This window comes from Mesoplodon bidens, assembly GCF_964165515.1.
Source record: "Mesoplodon bidens genome assembly, chromosome: 4".
Taxonomy (NCBI): domain Eukaryota; kingdom Metazoa; phylum Chordata; class Mammalia; order Artiodactyla; family Ziphiidae; genus Mesoplodon; species Mesoplodon bidens.
In genome coordinates this window covers 120,012,137-120,030,142 of record NC_138160.1, presented here as the reverse complement: position 1 = coordinate 120,030,142, position 18,006 = coordinate 120,012,137, and the positions used below count along the sequence as shown (strand labels likewise).

At 44.3% G+C, this 18,006-nt stretch overlaps 3 protein-coding genes across 3 annotated transcripts in view; all 3 read right to left on the bottom strand.

The window, feature by feature from the left end:
* Window positions 1–3,198, bottom strand: part of LOC308615791 (protocadherin alpha-C2) — a gene marked incomplete at its 5' end in the record, with an annotated part of 150,963 nt that extends 147,765 nt beyond the window's left edge. The window contains one exon of the mRNA XM_081231579.1: window positions 817–3,198. Within this exon, the coding sequence (XP_081087705.1) occupies window positions 817–3,198 (2,382 nt within the window). The remainder of the gene's footprint in view (window positions 1–816) is intronic.
* A 4,173-nt stretch (window positions 3,199–7,371) lies between these two features.
* LOC308615805 (protocadherin alpha-3-like) lies at window positions 7,372–9,780 on the bottom strand (the record flags this gene model as incomplete). The annotated part of the gene is made up of 1 exon (XM_081231600.1): window positions 7,372–9,780. The coding sequence occupies one exon, from the start codon at window positions 9,778–9,780 to the stop codon at window positions 7,372–7,374; it is 2,409 nt and encodes an 802-aa protein (XP_081087726.1).
* Window positions 9,781–14,233: 4,453 nt separating this feature from the next.
* Window positions 14,234–16,636, bottom strand: LOC308615807 (protocadherin alpha-2-like; the record flags this gene model as incomplete). Its single annotated transcript, XM_081231602.1, has 1 exon — window positions 14,234–16,636. The coding sequence occupies one exon, from the start codon at window positions 16,634–16,636 to the stop codon at window positions 14,234–14,236; it is 2,403 nt and encodes an 800-aa protein (XP_081087728.1).
* Window positions 16,637–18,006: the final 1,370 nt, after the last annotated feature.

Below are 18,006 nucleotides of genomic sequence, written 5' to 3'. Positions count from 1 at the left end.
CAACACAAATATTATGTCTTAAAATGGGAGAGGGGAGTTTATTAGTATATGAAAAATTCTCTAGAAGAAGAGCCAAGAAATTCGAAAGTTTGAAATATTCAGCAGGTATATTAAGTGGCTTGATATTGGAGGTAGAATGGAAACATTTTAAATCATGTAAATGTATTTTGTATTCAAAAATGAATAAAATGAAGCCACTAGAGCTAAAAAATTTTAATTATAAATATCAATTCACCATTAGTACCAAGGCCAACCATTTAAACAGTCTTGAAAGAGTCATTCAATGCATAAATATTACTGAAAAAAATTAATTCAATATGTGTAATAAAAATACTCAAATAATGGATAGTCTATGGAGAACAAAAAAGGAAAATTGACACGATGATGTTAAATATTTCTATGTAGTTACAACATGGGGCTTTGACAATAAATAATAATGCCAAATATGTATCTTACGAGTATCTTACTACAACACCAAAATTTGAAAATTGAAACGTTCAACTAAAAATTTTAGTCTGCAAATGCTTTCTATGGTCCAAAGAAAACTAGTCCATTAACTGTAACCTTTAAAACCTTATAAAAAGGGGATTGTTACTGAAATAAACACTATAGTGCAAAACAATTTTCTCCAACAAAGTAAATTTTAAGCATAACTATAAGTAAATGAATTAGTACCAAGAGAATTTATATCTAAAAGGATACAATAATTACTTATAAAGCTATAATTTAAAATAAAAAAGAGAAGATAGAGGATAATATTAAATATTTCATATTAAAGGCATGACGAAAAATTGCTGTAAGAGTTTTGAGACTCACGGTGTCCGTAGAGATGGGACCCTGAGGCAGGCTGGGGCTGAAGGCCATGAGATCTGCCTTGGGCGGCCCCTCCCCAGAGCACACCCTCTGCCGCCTCTGCTGCGAGTAAGACCAGCTCCCCACCGCGCTGGAGCACACCAGCGTGGGCTTCCCGGGGCCGCACGCGCCCTCGCTGGGCGGCGCCGTGCACCGCAGTGCCGTGTACAGCAGCAGCGTGAGCACCAACAGGCTGGACACCGCGCAGATGGCGATGATCAGGTACACGTTCACATCCACCAGAGCGGCCTCCGCGCCAGCGGCGCCCGTCGACGCCCGCGAAGAGGCCTTGGGCGCCTGGCCGCTGTCCTCCAGCGACAGCAGCACGGTGGCCGTGGCCGTCAGCGCCGGCTCGCCGTGGTCCTTCACCAGCACCAGCAGGCGCTGGCGCGGCGCGTCCGCCTCGTCCAGGGCGCGCGTCGTGCTGATCTCGCCCGTGTACAGCCCCACGCGGAACGGGCTGCGCGCGCCACCCGCCGCCGGCTGCAGCTCGTACGACAGCCACGCGTTGTAGCCCGAGTCCGCGTCCACCGCGCGCACCTTCGCCACCACGTGGCCCGCGCCCACCGACCGAGCCACCAGCTGGCTCAGCGCGCCCGCCCCGCCGCCCGGCCCGGGCAGCAGCAGCGCGGGCGCGTTGTCGTTCTCGTCCAGCACGAACACCTGCAGCGTCACGTTGCTGCCCAGAGGCGGCACGCCCGCGTCGCGCGCGCTCACCTGGAACTGCAGCAGCTCCAGCTCCTCGTGGTCCAGCGGCTGCAGCGCGTACACCTTGCCGCTCTCCGCGTGCACCGACACGTAGCTCGACAGCGCTCGCTCGCCCACCCGCCGCTCCACCAGCGAGTAGGACACCAGCGCGTTCTCCTGCGCGTCCGCATCCCGCGCCGACACCGTGAAGATGTGGCAGCCGGGCTGGTTGTTCTCCTTCACCAACACCGTGTACTCGGGCTGCGCGAACGCGGGCGCGTTGTCGTTCACGTCGGCCACCTCCACGGACACGCTGGCTGTGGCCGACAGGGAAGGCGAGCCTCCGTCCCTCGCAGTCACCACCACGTCATATTTCGACACCCTCTCGCGATCCAAGGCGCTGTCCAGAACCAATGAATAGTAATTCTTGAAGGTGGACACCAGCCTGAAGGGAATGCTGGGCGACAGGGTGCAAGTCACTTGCCCATTGACACTGGAGTCGAGGTCAGACACACTTATCAAGGCGATGACGGTGCCCAGTGGAGCGTCTTCCCTAATTGGGAGGGACAAGGACTTGAATTCCATTACTGGAACATTATCATTGGTGTCGCCAACTTCCACCATAACTGTACAATGGCCAGAGAGTGGGGGCTGCCCCTTATCAATGCCCTCTACAAGAATCTCATAGGATTTGCTTTCTTCAAAATCGATATATCCCTTTACCATAATTTCTCCAGTAATTGGATCTATGTAGAACTTGGATTTCACATTTGGTAAAATATCAGTTGAGAATGAATATGTAATATTCCCATTCAAGCCTTCGTCTAAATCTGAGGCGTTAAGTTTAATTACCAACGTTCCATTAGGAACATTTTCTAGTAATTTCACTTCATAGAGTGTTCTGTCGAAAGCTGGGGCGTTGTCGTTGGCGTCCAGCACTTTGACGAGTAACTGAACGGTGCCAGTTAGCTCAGGTTTGCCGCCATCAGAGGCGGTAAGCACTAAAAAAATCTCCGGGGCTTCTTCTCTGTCTAAAGGTTTCCTTAGTACTAACCCAAGACGTTTTACTCGCTCTTCATAGGATGGTTTTTCCAGCGAGAAATACTCACTGGGGCTCAGTGTGTAAGTTAGCAGAGCGTTGGCCCCGATGTCTGCATCGGAGGCGCCCTCTACTGGAAGCCGAGAGTCAAGCGGCCTGGATTCAGCCATAAACAGATTCTTTTGTGTTCCCGGGAACACAGGAGGATTGTCGTTAATGTCCTTCACCTCCACCTCCACATGGAACACCTGCAGCGGCCGGTCCACGATCACCTCCAGGTGGATGCTGCACTCCGCGCTCCGCCCGCACAGCTCCTCCCGGTCGATCCGAGAATTCACAAACAAAATGCCATTCTGCAGGTTTACCTCCAGAAGGTCCCCGCGGCCTTTGGACGCCACCCGGAACAGGCGCGGCACCAGCTCCGCCAGCTCCAGCCCCAGGTCCTGGGCGATGCGGCCCACGAAGGTGCCCTGTTTGGCCTCCTCCGAGACGGAGTAGCGGACCTGGCCGCTCCCGGCCTTCCAGGTTGCAAGGAACAGAAGTGAGAGCAGCAAACGCCGGTATTCCTGGCGGATTCCCCAGGAAAACTCCATCTCAAGCCCGCAGTGCTTTGTTCTCATGAAGGGGGTCTTGTTTCAAAATGAAGAGATATCTCCTGACCATTCAGTCCAGTCCCGCTGCATCCTCCATTTTTCAGCATCTGGATGGTGGATGCAGCTTCTTTACAGTAAGAATAGGAGGGATTTTTTTCCTTTCTTTCTCGCTCTATCGGATCAATTTTATGGTACAGAGCGACATCATGTGGCTCCAAACCGTAAGTAACAGATTCTGGAAATGCATACTCTTAAGTCTTAATTATTCTTTCATCCATTCCACCTTTGGAGAATAGAATCTCATTTTGTACTACTGGGGTACACATTTTGCACCACTGATTGATTGTGATCCTTAGTTTCACCACAGGAGCAGCTTTCACTTCAGTGGAAATACTTTTTTCATAGAAGTTTTAAGTATTTACAGAGACCGAACTGTAGTTAACATAGCACTTTGCAAATATACAATTGGTAAAGTGTTGGTTAGGAAATTCATGACAGGTTTTGTGTGTGTGTGTGTTCCTGCGAGTGATGAAAGGTAGTTATTAATGATGACACACTCTTCATGATTGGATTTTACATTCCCGGTGTTGAAGATTTCAGAGAATTAAGCTCTAGGAAAACTCTGATCTCCAAAATAAGTCATTGAAAGGGAATTTCAAAAATGTTTGAAAAAAGAAGCAAAGACCATCAGCACTTAATTGAAAGTCTTCCTTGCTGTGGGCAAGGAAGCTTTAACAAGGAAGTAGGATGTTTCGGTATATAATTTGTGTTGGGAAGTATTCCAGATAATTTTATTCACTGGAACCTATTCACCTCCCATGAGAAAGACGGGTATTCTCATTTTGTCTCTTACAATTTATAAATGCTTGCTTGTTCTCCAGGATCTAATATGCCTCAACTTGTATTCTCTCCTACAGCACTCATATATTTTAGTCAAAGTGGACAATTTCCTGCTTCCAATAACATTTTTCATGAAACAGATATACTCATTTCATTCCCTGCCTAAGTAATATCCATCATTTCCAAACTCTTCTCAAAGCAGTTTCCCCCATTATATAACAAGTTAAAACTTCCTTGACCAACAAAGACTTTCATGATTAAACCAATTGGGCAGGCATCTTTATTTTCTTTTATACTATAGCATCTAGATCAAATCACTTGGGACATTTATTACATTAATTTCTCTTTTGTAGGTATTTGGGTGTGTGTGTCTAATCCTCCATTTTTGAAATATAAACTTTTAAAGAGAATATTTGTGGGCTTCCCTGGTGGCGCAGTGGTTGAGAGTCCACCTGCCAGTGCAAGGGACACGGGTTCGTGCCCTGGTCTGGGAAGATCGTACATGCCGCGGAGCGGCTGGGGCCATGAGCCATGGCTGCTGAGCCTGAGTGTCCGGAGCCTGTGCTCCACAACGGGAGAGGCCACAACAGTGAGAGGCCCATGCACCACACACACAAAAAAGAGAATATTTGTGTTATAATAGCTTAAAAGCTCAGAATACATACTGAGCATTTGCTGAACATTTACCCTATAGAATGGTTTGGTTTTCTTCAATTGCTTAATAAAATGCATTAAATTAAGGTGGTCATGCAGCTAGTTAAGAAATATGATATCTCAGCAACCTCTATAACTTTCCAGAGATACAAAAATATTTTCCTTAGACATTGCTCTACTTAAGATATATTTCAACTTCCATATTGAAAACCTGGATTTTAGCTTAGTTTTCATTCCAGTTCTTGGCAATCATGATCTTTGAGACATTAATAGTTCTAATGGTCAATAAAGAATTCCCAAATAATAGAGCATAATATATTTTCCTGACACACAAAAAACAATATAGAAGGACATGATGGTAGCTATTTTAAAACTTTCTTTGACTTTTGTGTTCATAAACCTCTTACACCATAGTTGTCTAAGACAAAAAAAAATCAATCTAGTGAAAATAGCTCTAGGCTCCCATTCTACGAAAAGCCACACTGCCTCCTCCATTTTTTCTGAATTAAAACACAAATCAAAGTAGTTTCACTGTTCCAGTACCCAAACTGCAGATTTGTGCAAAATGATTAGTATCAAACACACTGAAAGAAGTGAAAAGGACTCCCTGTCCATTTACTTTATTTTGTAAGTAATTAAATGCATAGATGAGGAATGCAAAAGAATAGAAGGGTTATTTATTTGGGAACTATTCACTATTTACCGGGTATAGAGACAACACATCTCTAAAGGGAAAAACTCAAAAGTCTTTAAAATGTCTTATTAGCTGAGAATCATGTTAGTCAAGAAGTTGAAGAGGAGGTCTTCCTTGGTGGCACAGTGGTTAAGAATCTGCCTGCCAATGCAGGGACACGGGTTTGGACCCTGGTCCGGGGAGCAACTAAGCCTGTGCACCACAACTACTGAGGCTGCGCTCTAGAGCCTGTGAGCCACAACTACTGAGCCCACGTGCCACAACTACTGAAGTCCACATGTCTAGAGCACAGCATGCTCCGTAACAAGAGAAGCCACCATAATGAGAAGCCTACACACCGTAACGAAGAGTAGCCCCCACTCGCCACAACTAGAGAAAGCCCGCGTGCAGCAACGAAGACCCAAAGCAGCCAAAAATAAATAAATAAATAAATTTATTTTAAAAATAAAACTATATGCCCATTTGTACTAAAAAAAAAATTGAAGAGGGGAGCTGGATTTGAAGACTGAAGTCCCACATCCTGGAAGACGAGAACTCTGGATGGCCCTATTATTCACAATAGGATGAAAATGATACCTAATAAAATAAATAGTGAACTGAGGTTGGACATGCTGTGGCTCATACTTGATGGACAGGAGGGCACAAAGGACAGTGCCAGAAAGAGGAAATGGAAGTGGAAAAAAGGAGGATTATGTATTTTATATGTTGACCTATCCCACAATGTCATTGAGTATTAACCAGGTTTCACCAAGGAAACTTGAACAAGGAAGTAGGAAGTTGTAGTACATAACTTGTGTGGAAAAGTATTCCACAAAATTAGAATGGAGTACACCAGAGCAAGGTTGGTATCTTCATTTCTGTCTCTAATGGTTTAGAATACTTGCCTATTCTCCAGTCACTAACATACCTAAGCTTTGGTTTCCAGTGGCAAAGAAACTTCAATGGGAGACCAACTATTTACTAGGGGAATGGACCAAATACCAAATAGTGGAATAAATGGAAAATAATTTCACTTCCAGTTATTTGGAACTTTGTACTTGCTACATGACACACATTAATAGGTTGGTATCCAGAGGAGGGTCACCAGTAATAACATTGACTTATTGAACTTTGGGGACATTAGCATCATTATTACTGCATGTAAAAGAGGTTAATAATAAATAAGTTTTGCTAATTGAATAGTTTTAAAATGAGATATACAGTATTTTTCTCTACACTGTTCAGAGAGAAAATAATATTTCTTAACAAGATTAATAATATCTTTCAAAAGCAATATTTTATAAATGATGATATAATAAAGAGAGTATTAAAATTTCACTTCCTATTGATTTCTTAATGCTTACTAATAAAAAGTAGTGAGAAACAGAAGATAGAAAATGATACAATTCTAAAAGCAATAAATTTATTATTCTAGCTTTTTTTTACCCAATTGGAAAACTGGCAACAATACACAGTATTGCCAAATGTGAGCACAAAAATTAAAACAATCATGTTCAAGTAGAAAGGAGGAACTGAGAATACAGATAAATGGATAAGTGAGTAAAAGAGGCTCTATAGGAGACAACAGGCTTAATAAACTAATATTTGAAACTGAATATGTAAAAGCATAATAAAAAGGAAGTGTGTCAGTGACATTTGGACTAACAACTAGTAGGAATTTCCAATTAAAAGTGTCATAAGTTACTGAAGCATTGTGCAGGTATTAAAACACCACAGTTTAAGTCAAATATTCTAATCAATTCAATTTACCCTGGAAAATATATTTAATTTCTATCCAGATTTGTAGCAATAAAATAATTCTACAGCGACTTTTAAAAACCTGCAAGTATGGGTCTCACCACTTATTGCTGATTTGGTTCAAAACCATTAGTCACAAGAAATTCAAACACGTTAACCACAAAACCAATACCTTGAAAACTCTATCGACAGCAACAAGACTAATTAACTATTAAAATGTTTCCAAAGGAGTAGTAACGTTGAGAATTAAAAACAAAGACTTTTTTAAAGGATTTTTAAAAATTACTCACCTTAGCAGGAAGTTCAACCTTCACATCCGTCTGCTCTTCTCTATCCGCACTAATGGGGCCCGGTGGAAGACAGGGGCTGAAGGCCATGAGGTCGGCCTTAGGCGGCCCCTCCCCAGAGCACACCCTCTGCCGCCTCTGCTGCGAGTAAGACCAGCTCCCCACCGCGCTGGAGCACACCAGCGTGGGCTTCCCGGGGCCGCACGCGCCCTCGCTGGGCGGCGCCGAGCACCGCAGCGCCGTGTACAGCAGCAGTGTGAGCACCAACAGGCTAGACACCGCGCAGATGGCGATGATCAGGTACACGTTCACATCCACCAGAGCGGCCTTCGCGCCAGCGGCGCCCGTCGACGCCCGCGAAGAGGCCTTGGGCGCCTGGCCGCTGTCCTCCAGCGACAGCAGCACGGTGGCCGTGGCCGTCAGCGCCGGCTCGCCGTGGTCCTTCACCAGCACCAGCAGGCGCTGGCGCGGCGCGTCCGCCTCGTCCAGGGCGCGCGTCGTGCTGATCTCGCCCGTGTACAGCCCCACGCGGAACGGGCTGCGCGCGCCACCCGCCGCCGGCTGCAGCTCGTACGACAGCCACGCGTTGTAGCCCGAGTCCGCATCCACCGCGCGCACCTTTGCCACCACGTGGCCCGCGCCCACCGACCGAGCCACCAGCTGGCTCAGTGCGCCCGCCCCGCCGCCCGGCCCGGGCAGCAGCAGCGCGGGCGCGTTGTCGTTCTCGTCCAGCACGAACACCTGCAGCGTCACGTTGCTGCCCAGAGGCGGCACGCCCGCGTCGCGCGCGCTCACCTGGAACTGCAGCAGCTCCAGCTCCTCGTGGTCCAGCGGCTGCAGCGCGTACACCTTGCCGCTCTCCGCGTGCACCGACACGTAGCTCGACAGCGCTCGCTCGCCCACCCGCCGCTCCACCAGCGAGTAGGACACCAGCGCGTTCTCCTGCGCGTCCGCATCCCGCGCCGACACCGTGAAGATGTGGCAGCCTGGCGGGTTGTTCTCCTTCACCAACACCGTGTACTCGGGCTGCGCGAACGCGGGCGCGTTGTCGTTCACGTCGGCCACCTCCACGGACACGCTGGCCGTTGTCGACAGGGAAGGCGAGCCCCCGTCCCTCGCGGTCACCACCACCTCATAGTTCGCCATACTCTCGCGATCCAAGGCGCTGTCCAGCACCAGCGAATAGTAATTCTTGAAGGTGGACACCAGCTTGAAGGGTACATGATGAGTCAGGGTGCAGGTTACCTGCCCGTTGGCACCGGAATCGCGGTCGGAGACGCTGATCAGAACGATTACCGTTCCTAGTGGAGCATCTTCTAATACAGGTAAAGAGAGTGATTTGACAACCAACTCAGGTACATTATCGTTGGTGTCCACAATTTCCACTACAACCGTGCAGTGATCTGCCATTGGGGGATTTCCTTTATCTGTTGCTTCTACCCGGATTTCATATAACTTAGTGAACTCGAAATCTATGTTACCCTTTACACTGATGTATCCATTAACAGGGTCTAAGTGGAATTTCGACAAAGTATCTGCTGACATGTCTGTATTGAAAGAATACACAATGTCCTTATTTATCCCTTCATCCAAATCAGAGGCGTTAACAGTCACTACTAGGGTACCGTTTGGTGCATTTTCAAATAATCTGACTTTGTAGATCGTGCTCTCAAACTCTGGGGCATTGTCGTTTACATCTACAACGGTGATCTTCAGTTGAATAGTACCAGTGAGTTCTGGTTTCCCACCATCAACTGCTGTTATAAGTAAGTGATGCTCAGGAGTGTCCTCTCGATCTAAAAGTTTTTTCAGCACAAGTCCAAGGGATTTAATTTCCACATAAGTTCTTTTAACATCCAAGGTAAAATATTCATTGGAGTTAAGAGTGTAGGTCAATAGCGAATTAGCTCCGATATCTGCATCTGATGCGCCCTCTAGCGGAATCCGAGAACCAGGCGGCCGGGATTCATAAATAAACAAATTTTTTACTGCCATTGGAAAAACCGGCTGGTTGTCGTTAATGTCCTTCACCTCCACCTCCACATGGAACACCTGCAGCGGCCGGTCCACGATCACCTCCAGGTGGATGCTGCACTCCGTGCTCCGCCCGCACAACTCCTCCCGGTCGATCCGAGAATTCACAAACAAAATGCCATTCTGCAGATTTACCTCCAGAAGGTCCCCGCGGCCTTTGGATGCCACCCGGAACAGGCGCGGCACCAGCTCCATCAGCTCCAGCCCCAGGTCCTGGGCGATGCGGCCCACGAAGGTGCCGTGTTTGGCCTCCTCGGAGACAGAGTAATGGACCTGGCCGCTCCCTGCCTCCCAGAATAGGAGGTGCAGAACCGAAAGCAGTAGTCGCCAGAATCCCTGACCTTCTCTCCAGAAAAATACCATTGCAAGCGTTTTTCCAAATATTGGGTCGCTTTTGCAACGATCAAAAATTTTTAAATATTTCTAGTTCCTTATTTTTCATTTCTTAATCATTCCGTGCCCGTATTTCAGAGATGGTGAGGAAAACCAGCATCTTAGTACGTAATAAATGCTGTATATCTTTTGTGGTGAAATACCTTGCGGTAGACAGCGACATCATGTGGCTAAATGTGTAAGTATTAAATAAATGTATTTACCTTTTTTTCCTTCCACTGAATTTTCCCCCATTTTGTTTCCCTGTAATTTCCTTTGAGCACTCCTCAAAGTCTTCATATTTTATCAAAATATATCCTTAGAACTTTTATGCTAATTCATGACTTTAAATTAGGCCAATCCATGGTATATAGTTAAATATAGTAAAATAGTGATTACTATTATAACAGTAGTGGACATCTATTGGAAATATTTCTGATGTGACACGTACTATTTCATTTGTTTTAATAGGGTTATCCCATTAAATTCTCACAACAACCCTCTGAGGTAGGTATTAATATGATTCACTTTTTTTTTTTAGATGTTGGGGGGTAGGAGTTTATTAATTTATTTATTTTTGCTGTGTTGGGTCTTCATTTCTGTGTGAAGGATTTCTCTAGTTGTGGCAAGCGGGGTCCACTCTTCATCGCGGTGCCTGGACCTCTCACTATCGCGGCCTCTCTTGTTGCAGAGCACAGGCTCCAGACGTGCAGGCTCAGTAGTTGTGGTTCACGGGCCTAGTTGCTCCACGGCATGTGGGATCCTCCCAGACCAGGGGTCGAACCCATGTCACCTGCATTAGCAGGCAGATTCTCAACCACTGCGCCACCAGGGAAGCCCAATATGATTCACTTTTTACAAACAGTGAAGTGGAAATGCGTACAGGTTAAGCAACTTAAAAATAATATTAACTGGTGGTGTTGAGTAGGATCTCAATATGATTCAAGACTCATGACTTTAACCGCTTGGCCACAAAGTCTACATTTTACAGAAAAATCGGGTCTTTGATATTTGTAACCATCAAAACAACAGACATTGAAAATTTTACTTCTACATTACTATGGCAATTGTTAATTTATAAAATATGTTCACTTGTGTTTCTTACTTTGTAGAATGTCTACGAACCACTCCCGTGTCCTTTATCCAACAACTGCATCTTTGTTAGCTGTCTCAACTATTTATATAAAGATGCTACAAGTCAATCTTTTACAATGCAGTTATTCTGTAAATTTGGTTTTTGTTGCATGAAAACACTGTGTGTTTGGATATTTGTTATATTCACATCATACCAAGGAAAAGTATATTAGTTTTTTAAATTTCCACATCACTTGTACATTTCAATTTACCTGTATATCTTAACATGTTCATAATATGAAATGATTCTGTTTTTACTAATCCCCACTCTGGATGAATTTCTGGATTCCAATTTTTTAAAAAGCTGTTACTTGTAATAATTGGTGCTTAACCAATTATTAAAGAGAGAAAAGTAACTTTGGAATATGACTCAACACATGTAAGACTAGGCAATGAAATATACTAAATGTCTCTGTAAAGTTAGTAAAAGGCATGCATTCTCTGAGCATTTGGAAGCTGAGCAAAGAAAATTCATGGGAAGAGGTTGAATTTAGAGAGGTAAGAGAATGCCCAGATTTTTGCTTATAGTTGGACTCTTTTTAAATGAAATCAAACATGTGCTTTAAGGGAATTCCCTGGTGCTCCAGTGGTTAGGACTCCGTGCTTCCACTGCCGAGGGTGCAGCCAAAAACAAACAAAAAATGTGATTTAAATATTAGAAGAAAAGTTTTCATACCAGGTTTTCCATGTACTCATTGAATGCAAGACTGCATTGCAACTTACTCATATTTTATCATTCACATTTAGAATAGAATAAATTATCAATTAAATTTTAATGTATAAATAAGTGAATATTTTAAATTAACTTTCTCAAGAATATAAGTAAAGAGGTAAGTTACATTAATATTATTTGTTAATATCAAACAGATAATTTCTAATTGATTCTCTTGTACTAGTTCATGAAAAAGAAGTAAACATTTAATGGGTTTCCCTGGTGGACCAATGGTTAAGACTTTGCCTTGCAATGCAGGGGGTGCGGGTTTGATCCCTGGTCAGGGAGCTAAGATCCCACATGCCTTGGGGCCAAAAAACCAAAAACATAAAAAACAGAAGCAATATTGTAACAAACTCAATAAAGACTTTAAAATGGTCCACATCAAGAAGTCTTTTTTTAAAAAGTAAACATTTAAGAATTATTTTGGAAAAGAGTGTATCTAGGAAATAATTAAGATATCAATATGCCAGTTAGTGCTTTGATGGATCTTGAAAAGTAGTAGCTAGTTTTAAAATGAGAGACAAAATTAAAATTTTTAAATATCATGGACTTCATATTGAGATGGCTTTCACAACTTACTGTAATACTTCACATTTCATGACATTTAAGAGTATACTATCTGCAACTTGGAATGGCACAGGGAATTTATAACAGAGTAGATTCCATAATGATTATTAGGAGATGAAGTTAATACTAAAGGAACTATATGAGTTTAAAGTTGTGCTCATGTGTGGTTAAGGTATCAGTGAATAATATCTACTCTCACTTAGACATCTCTTTTGGCAACTGAATCAAGAAAATGTAAATAAGGAATAAGAAATCAATAAGAACTTATGCAGTGAGGTATTGTGACTCCTGGAGATATGGGCACACCTGGATATAATTTTAAAAGCTTACCATTTACCTAGAGTAGAAATGTAGTAGCCAGACTTCCAGTAGGACAGATTCCATCTGACCATTCACACTTTCTGTACACTAGTATCAAGAAGGTGGTGAGTAGCTATAGTACTCTAGGTGGGATGACTCATCCCAGGAAAGAGCTTCAGCCATTTGTTTTCCTCTGTAAAGCCTCAGATGAATTTTTCTGATTCCCAGGAAATATATACTCACTGTATTTTGAGGCTTATCAACTCTAAGGAGCTAATATATTTCCCACAGGAACAGATTATCCTTAAATGAAGTTCAGTATTTCCCCACCAAACTCCTCAATTCCTTTAATAGCAGATCCCAGGTAGAAATTGATATTCTGGCCTATCTGTGAAATGGCTAAAGCTAAGGTCACTTAGTGGAAGTTATTTCATGATTCATCAATTCATCATTTGGGGGGGAAAAACCAGCAAATAACTAAGGACCAAAGAGTAGTAGAAGACAGTAATTTCACCCCAAGACATCTTCCTTTTGTTGAAAAAAAAAAGTGTTTTTAATTTCCTTTCCAAGTGTAACATTTACTTATTTACTCATCAAGTTTAGTGTTTTAATTACCCAACATAGTAGTTACCAATGAAAATGTAGTCATTCAATGCCAGTCTTTGCCTTTTGGAAAAACTCCAACTTCATTAGGAATATAGTTGCTGCCAGGTGAAATTAAGTGAGCTCAGTCTTAGAAAATGTTATCACGGGCATAGTGTGTGTTACCAAAGGAAGGTGGTCAATCTCTGCACAGTGGGAGGTCTGCATACATTAGCCCAGTGATATACTTTAAGCTTCACTAAGCACCCCACTAACATAAAGACTGGGTAAAAGTACTCTCCACTTGTATGAAGAAAAAGTCCCACCACCTGGCCACCCCACAATGTGACTTAAAAAATTTTTTTTAATTAAACAAAATTGAGGGAGATTTTTTTTCTCAATAAACTCTCTACTGTGCCTTAAAACTCTAAGGATTTTGCAAATGTGAAATCTTTTTACTACTGAAAGACATACGTAAGATTAGCAATTATTTCTAAGTGATGTCATGTGTTGTAAGGAGCTATGATATATACTTTGGAGGTCCTGGCGTTAAAAATCTGTTCAGGCTGCTTTTAAATACATGAAAAGAAAAACTAACATATTAACTGTTACATAAACAGATAAAGATAAATGAATTCTTGATCAAAAGAATAATTTAGGAAATTCCCAACATATTCTGACAGCATGGATGGTGTAAATTGAAAATATGTATTCCATAATCACCCTCTTTAAATTTTTTCAAATTGTGATTTTTTAATTTGAGAAAAAATATTTACACATAATGTTAAGTTTTCAAATTTTGCTAAAGTGTTTTCTCAACACTTTAATCATATTTTTCATGGCAAGATTTAATTATGGAAAATCCAAAATGTAAAAATAAGAAAATCATTTAAGTTGTTCTCAATGCAAGAAATTGATTTCTAATTCACACCATATATTGCACAAGATAATGATACAAAATAAAAGCAGAGCTATGAATCAAAATAATTAATAGACTGTGTATGGCTGATTCATTTTGTTGTGCAGAGGAGGCTAAAACAACGTTGTAAATCAACCGTACTCCAATAATAATTAATTTTAAAAATTAATAGAATCATAGAGAACAAAGAGAATAGAACAATTTTAGAGGCGACAGAAAAAAAAATTTTAAAGACTCACCTTTCCGAACTGTTCTGATTCCGAGAGTTGCTGCCTTTCTTCTGCTGAGTCTGGACCTTGAGGTAGGCTGGGGCTGAAGGCCATGAGATCTGCCTTGGGCGGCCCCTCCCCAGAGCACACCCTCTGCCGCCTCTGCTGCGAGTAAGACCAGCTCCCCACCGCGCTGGAGCACACCAGCGTGGGCTTCCCGGGGCCGCACGCGCCCTCGCTGGGCGGTGCGGAGCACCGCAGCGCCGTGTACAGCAGCAGCGTGAGCACCAACAGGCTAGACACCGCGCAGATGGCGATGATCAGGTACACGTTCACATCCACCAGAGCGGCCTCCGCGCCAGCGGCGCCCGTCGACGCTCGCGACGAGGCCTTGGGCGCCTGGCCGCTGTCCTCCAGCGACAGCAGCACGGTGGCCGTGGCCGTCAGCGCCGGCTCGCCGTGGTCCTTCACCAGCACCAGCAGGCGCTGGCGCGGCGCGTCCGCCTCGTCCAGGGCGCGCGTCGTGCTGATCTCGCCCGTGTACAGCCCCACGCGGAACGGGCTGCGCGCGCCACCCGCCGCCGGCTGCAGCTCGTACGACAGCCACGCGTTGTAGCCCGAGTCCGCGTCCACCGCGCGCACCTTCGCCACCACGTGGCCCGCGCCCACCGACCGAGCCACCAGCTGGCTCAGTGCGCCCGCCCCGCCGCCCGGCCCGGGCAGCAGCAGCGCGGGCGCGTTGTCGTTCTCGTCCAGCACGAACACCTGCAGCGTCACGTTGCTGCCCAGAGGCGGCACGCCCGCGTCGCGCGCGCTCACCTGGAACTGCAGCAGCTCCAGCTCCTCGTGGTCCAGTGGCTGCAGCGCGTACACCTTGCCGCTCTCCGCGTGCACCGACACGTAGCTCGACAGCGCTCGCTCGCCCACCCGCCGCTCCACCAGCGAGTAGGACACCAGCGCGTTCTCCAGGGCGTCCGCATCCTGAGCCGACACCGTGAAGATGTGGCAGCCGGGTGGGTTGTTCTCCTTCACCAACACCGTGTACTCGGGCTGCGCGAACGTGGGCGCATTGTCGTTCACGTCGACCACCTCCACGGACACGCTGGCTGTGGCCGACAGGGAAGGCGAGCCTGCGTCCCGCGCTGTCACCACCACCTCATAGTTCGCCAGGTTCTCGCGATCCAGGGCGCTGTCCAGCACCAGCGAGTAGTAATTCTTGAAGGTGGACAGCAGTTTGAAGAAGTCATGGGGGGTCAGGGTGCAGGTCACCTGCCCGTTGGCACCGGAGTCGCGGTCAGACACCGTGATGAGGGCGATGACTGTTCCCAGCGGAGCATCCTCTCGGATGGGAAGTGAAAGAGACGTGATTGAGACTTCTGGTGTGTTATCATTGATGTCCACAAGTTTTACTGAAATTTTACAGTGCCCAGACATTGGTGGAGTCCCGTTGTCATACGCAATGACTTGAATGTCATAAGATTTCACTTCCTCATAATCTAATTGTCCCTTAGTTCTGATTTCCCCTGAGCTGGGATCTATTTTGAACTTGGTCTTTATATTGGGGGACACATCACTACTAAATGAATACACAATCTCGCTGTTTGATCCTTCATCTGCATCAGAAGAATTTAATTTAATCACCAGGGATCCCTTTGCGATGTTCTCTAACAACTGTACTTTGTAAACTGATTGGTCAAAAGTAGGTTCGTTGTCATTCACATCTAATACCTTAATAAGCAATTGAACGGTGCCTGTGAGCTCAGGTTTGCCCCTATCAGTAGCCACCAGTAACAAATTAATCTCGGCAGTTTCCTCTCTGTCCAGAGATTTCCTCAGCACAAGAGACAAAGACTGGCTTAGTTCATCATTTGTCTGTATATCTAGAAAGAAAAACTCACTGGAGCTGAGCTTGTAGGAGAGAAGAGCATTTACTCCGACATCTGCATCAAACGCCCCCTCTAGAGGAAACCGCGAGTCAAGCAGCCTCGATTCGTGAAACCGGATAGTCTTTACTGTCACTGGAAACACTGGCGGATTGTCATTAATATCCTTTATTTCCACCTCCACATGGAACACCTGCAGCGGCCGGTCCACGATCACCTCCAGGTGGATGCTGCACTCCACGCTCCGCCCGCACAGCTCCTCCCGGTCGATCCGAGAATTCACAAACAAAATGCCATTCTGCAGATTTACCTCCAGAAGGTCCCCGCGGCCTTTGGACGCCACCCGGAACAGGCGCGGCACCAGCTCCGCCAGCTCCAGCCCCAGGTCCTGGGCGATGCGGCCCACGAAGGTGCCGTGTTTGGCCTCCTCGGGGACGGAGTAGTGGACCTGGCTGCTCCTGGCCTCCCCTGCAGCGAGGAGCAGAAGCAAGAGTAGCAGACACCCGACCTCTCCGCCCCTACTCTTAGAAGACACCATCACCAATACTCAGCGACTTGATCAAATTAGAATATCATGTTTTGCAAAATTTTAAATATTGTCCTCTAGTCTCTGCTCAAGTCCTGCTGCTTCTCTTATTGTTCTGTCTCTCTGGAGTGACAATAGGGTCCTGGATATTTTTCTTCCTACAGAATACACTGTAGTAGACAGCGACATCATGTGGCCAAAATGTAGGCTCTACTATTTATTCTGTAGATTTAAAATTAAACAATTGTCTAGTCTAAGTTTACTGATAGCTTTCATTTAGGGAAAATATTTATTTTAAACTCTGAAATATATCATTCTCCCTTTAATTGTGTTAAAAACATGTAACAAAATTTACCATCTCATCAACTTTTAAGTATACAATTTAGTATGTTAAGTATATTCACATTGTTGTGAAAAAGATCTTGAGAACTTTCATCTTGCAAACATGAACTTCCATCTATAACCATTAGAAAACAACTCCCCTTTCCCACCACACCACACCCCTCTAACCACCATTCTACTTTCTGGTTCTATGAATTTGACTACTCTAGGTACCTCACATAAGTGGAATCTTACAGTATTTGTCTGTAACTGGGTTATTTCACTTAGCATAATGTCCTCAAGGTTCATCCATGTTGTAGCATGTGATGGATTTCCTTACTTTTTAAGGCTGAATAATATTCTGATGCATGTATATACCACAGTTTGTTTATCCATTCATCCATCTGTCTATGGATATCAGGGTTGCTTCCACCTCTTAGCTATTGTGAATAGTGCTATTATGAGCATGGGTGTGAAAATATCTCTGAGACCCTGCTTTCAGTTCTTTTGAATATAACAGAATTTTTTCTCAGTTTCTTCACATAAAGCACACAGGAATCAAAGGGTATTTATTTTATACTTTATAAATTGAAAATATATTTATATATTCCATTTTTAGTTTGTTTTCTGAACTGTTAACAGATGTTTGTAAATTAACAATTCATTTGTTCCTCATTTGGATAATGTATTCTTAATTAAGAATGTTCCCAAAATAAGCTCAAAATGGATTAAAGACCTAAATGTAAGGCCAGAAACTATCAAACTCTTAGAGGAAAACATAGGCAGAACACTCTATGACATAAATCACAGCAAGATCCTTTTTGACCCACCTCCTAGAGAAATGGAAATAAAAACAAAAATAAACAAATGGGACCTAATGAAACTTCAAAGCTTTTTCACAGCAAAGGAAACCATAAATAAGACCAAAAGACAACCCTCAGAATGGGAGAAAATATTTGAAAATGAAGCAACTGACAAAGGATTAATTTCCAAAATTTACAAGCAGCTCATGCAGCTCAATAGCAAAAAAACAAACAACCCAATCCAAAAATGGGCAGAAG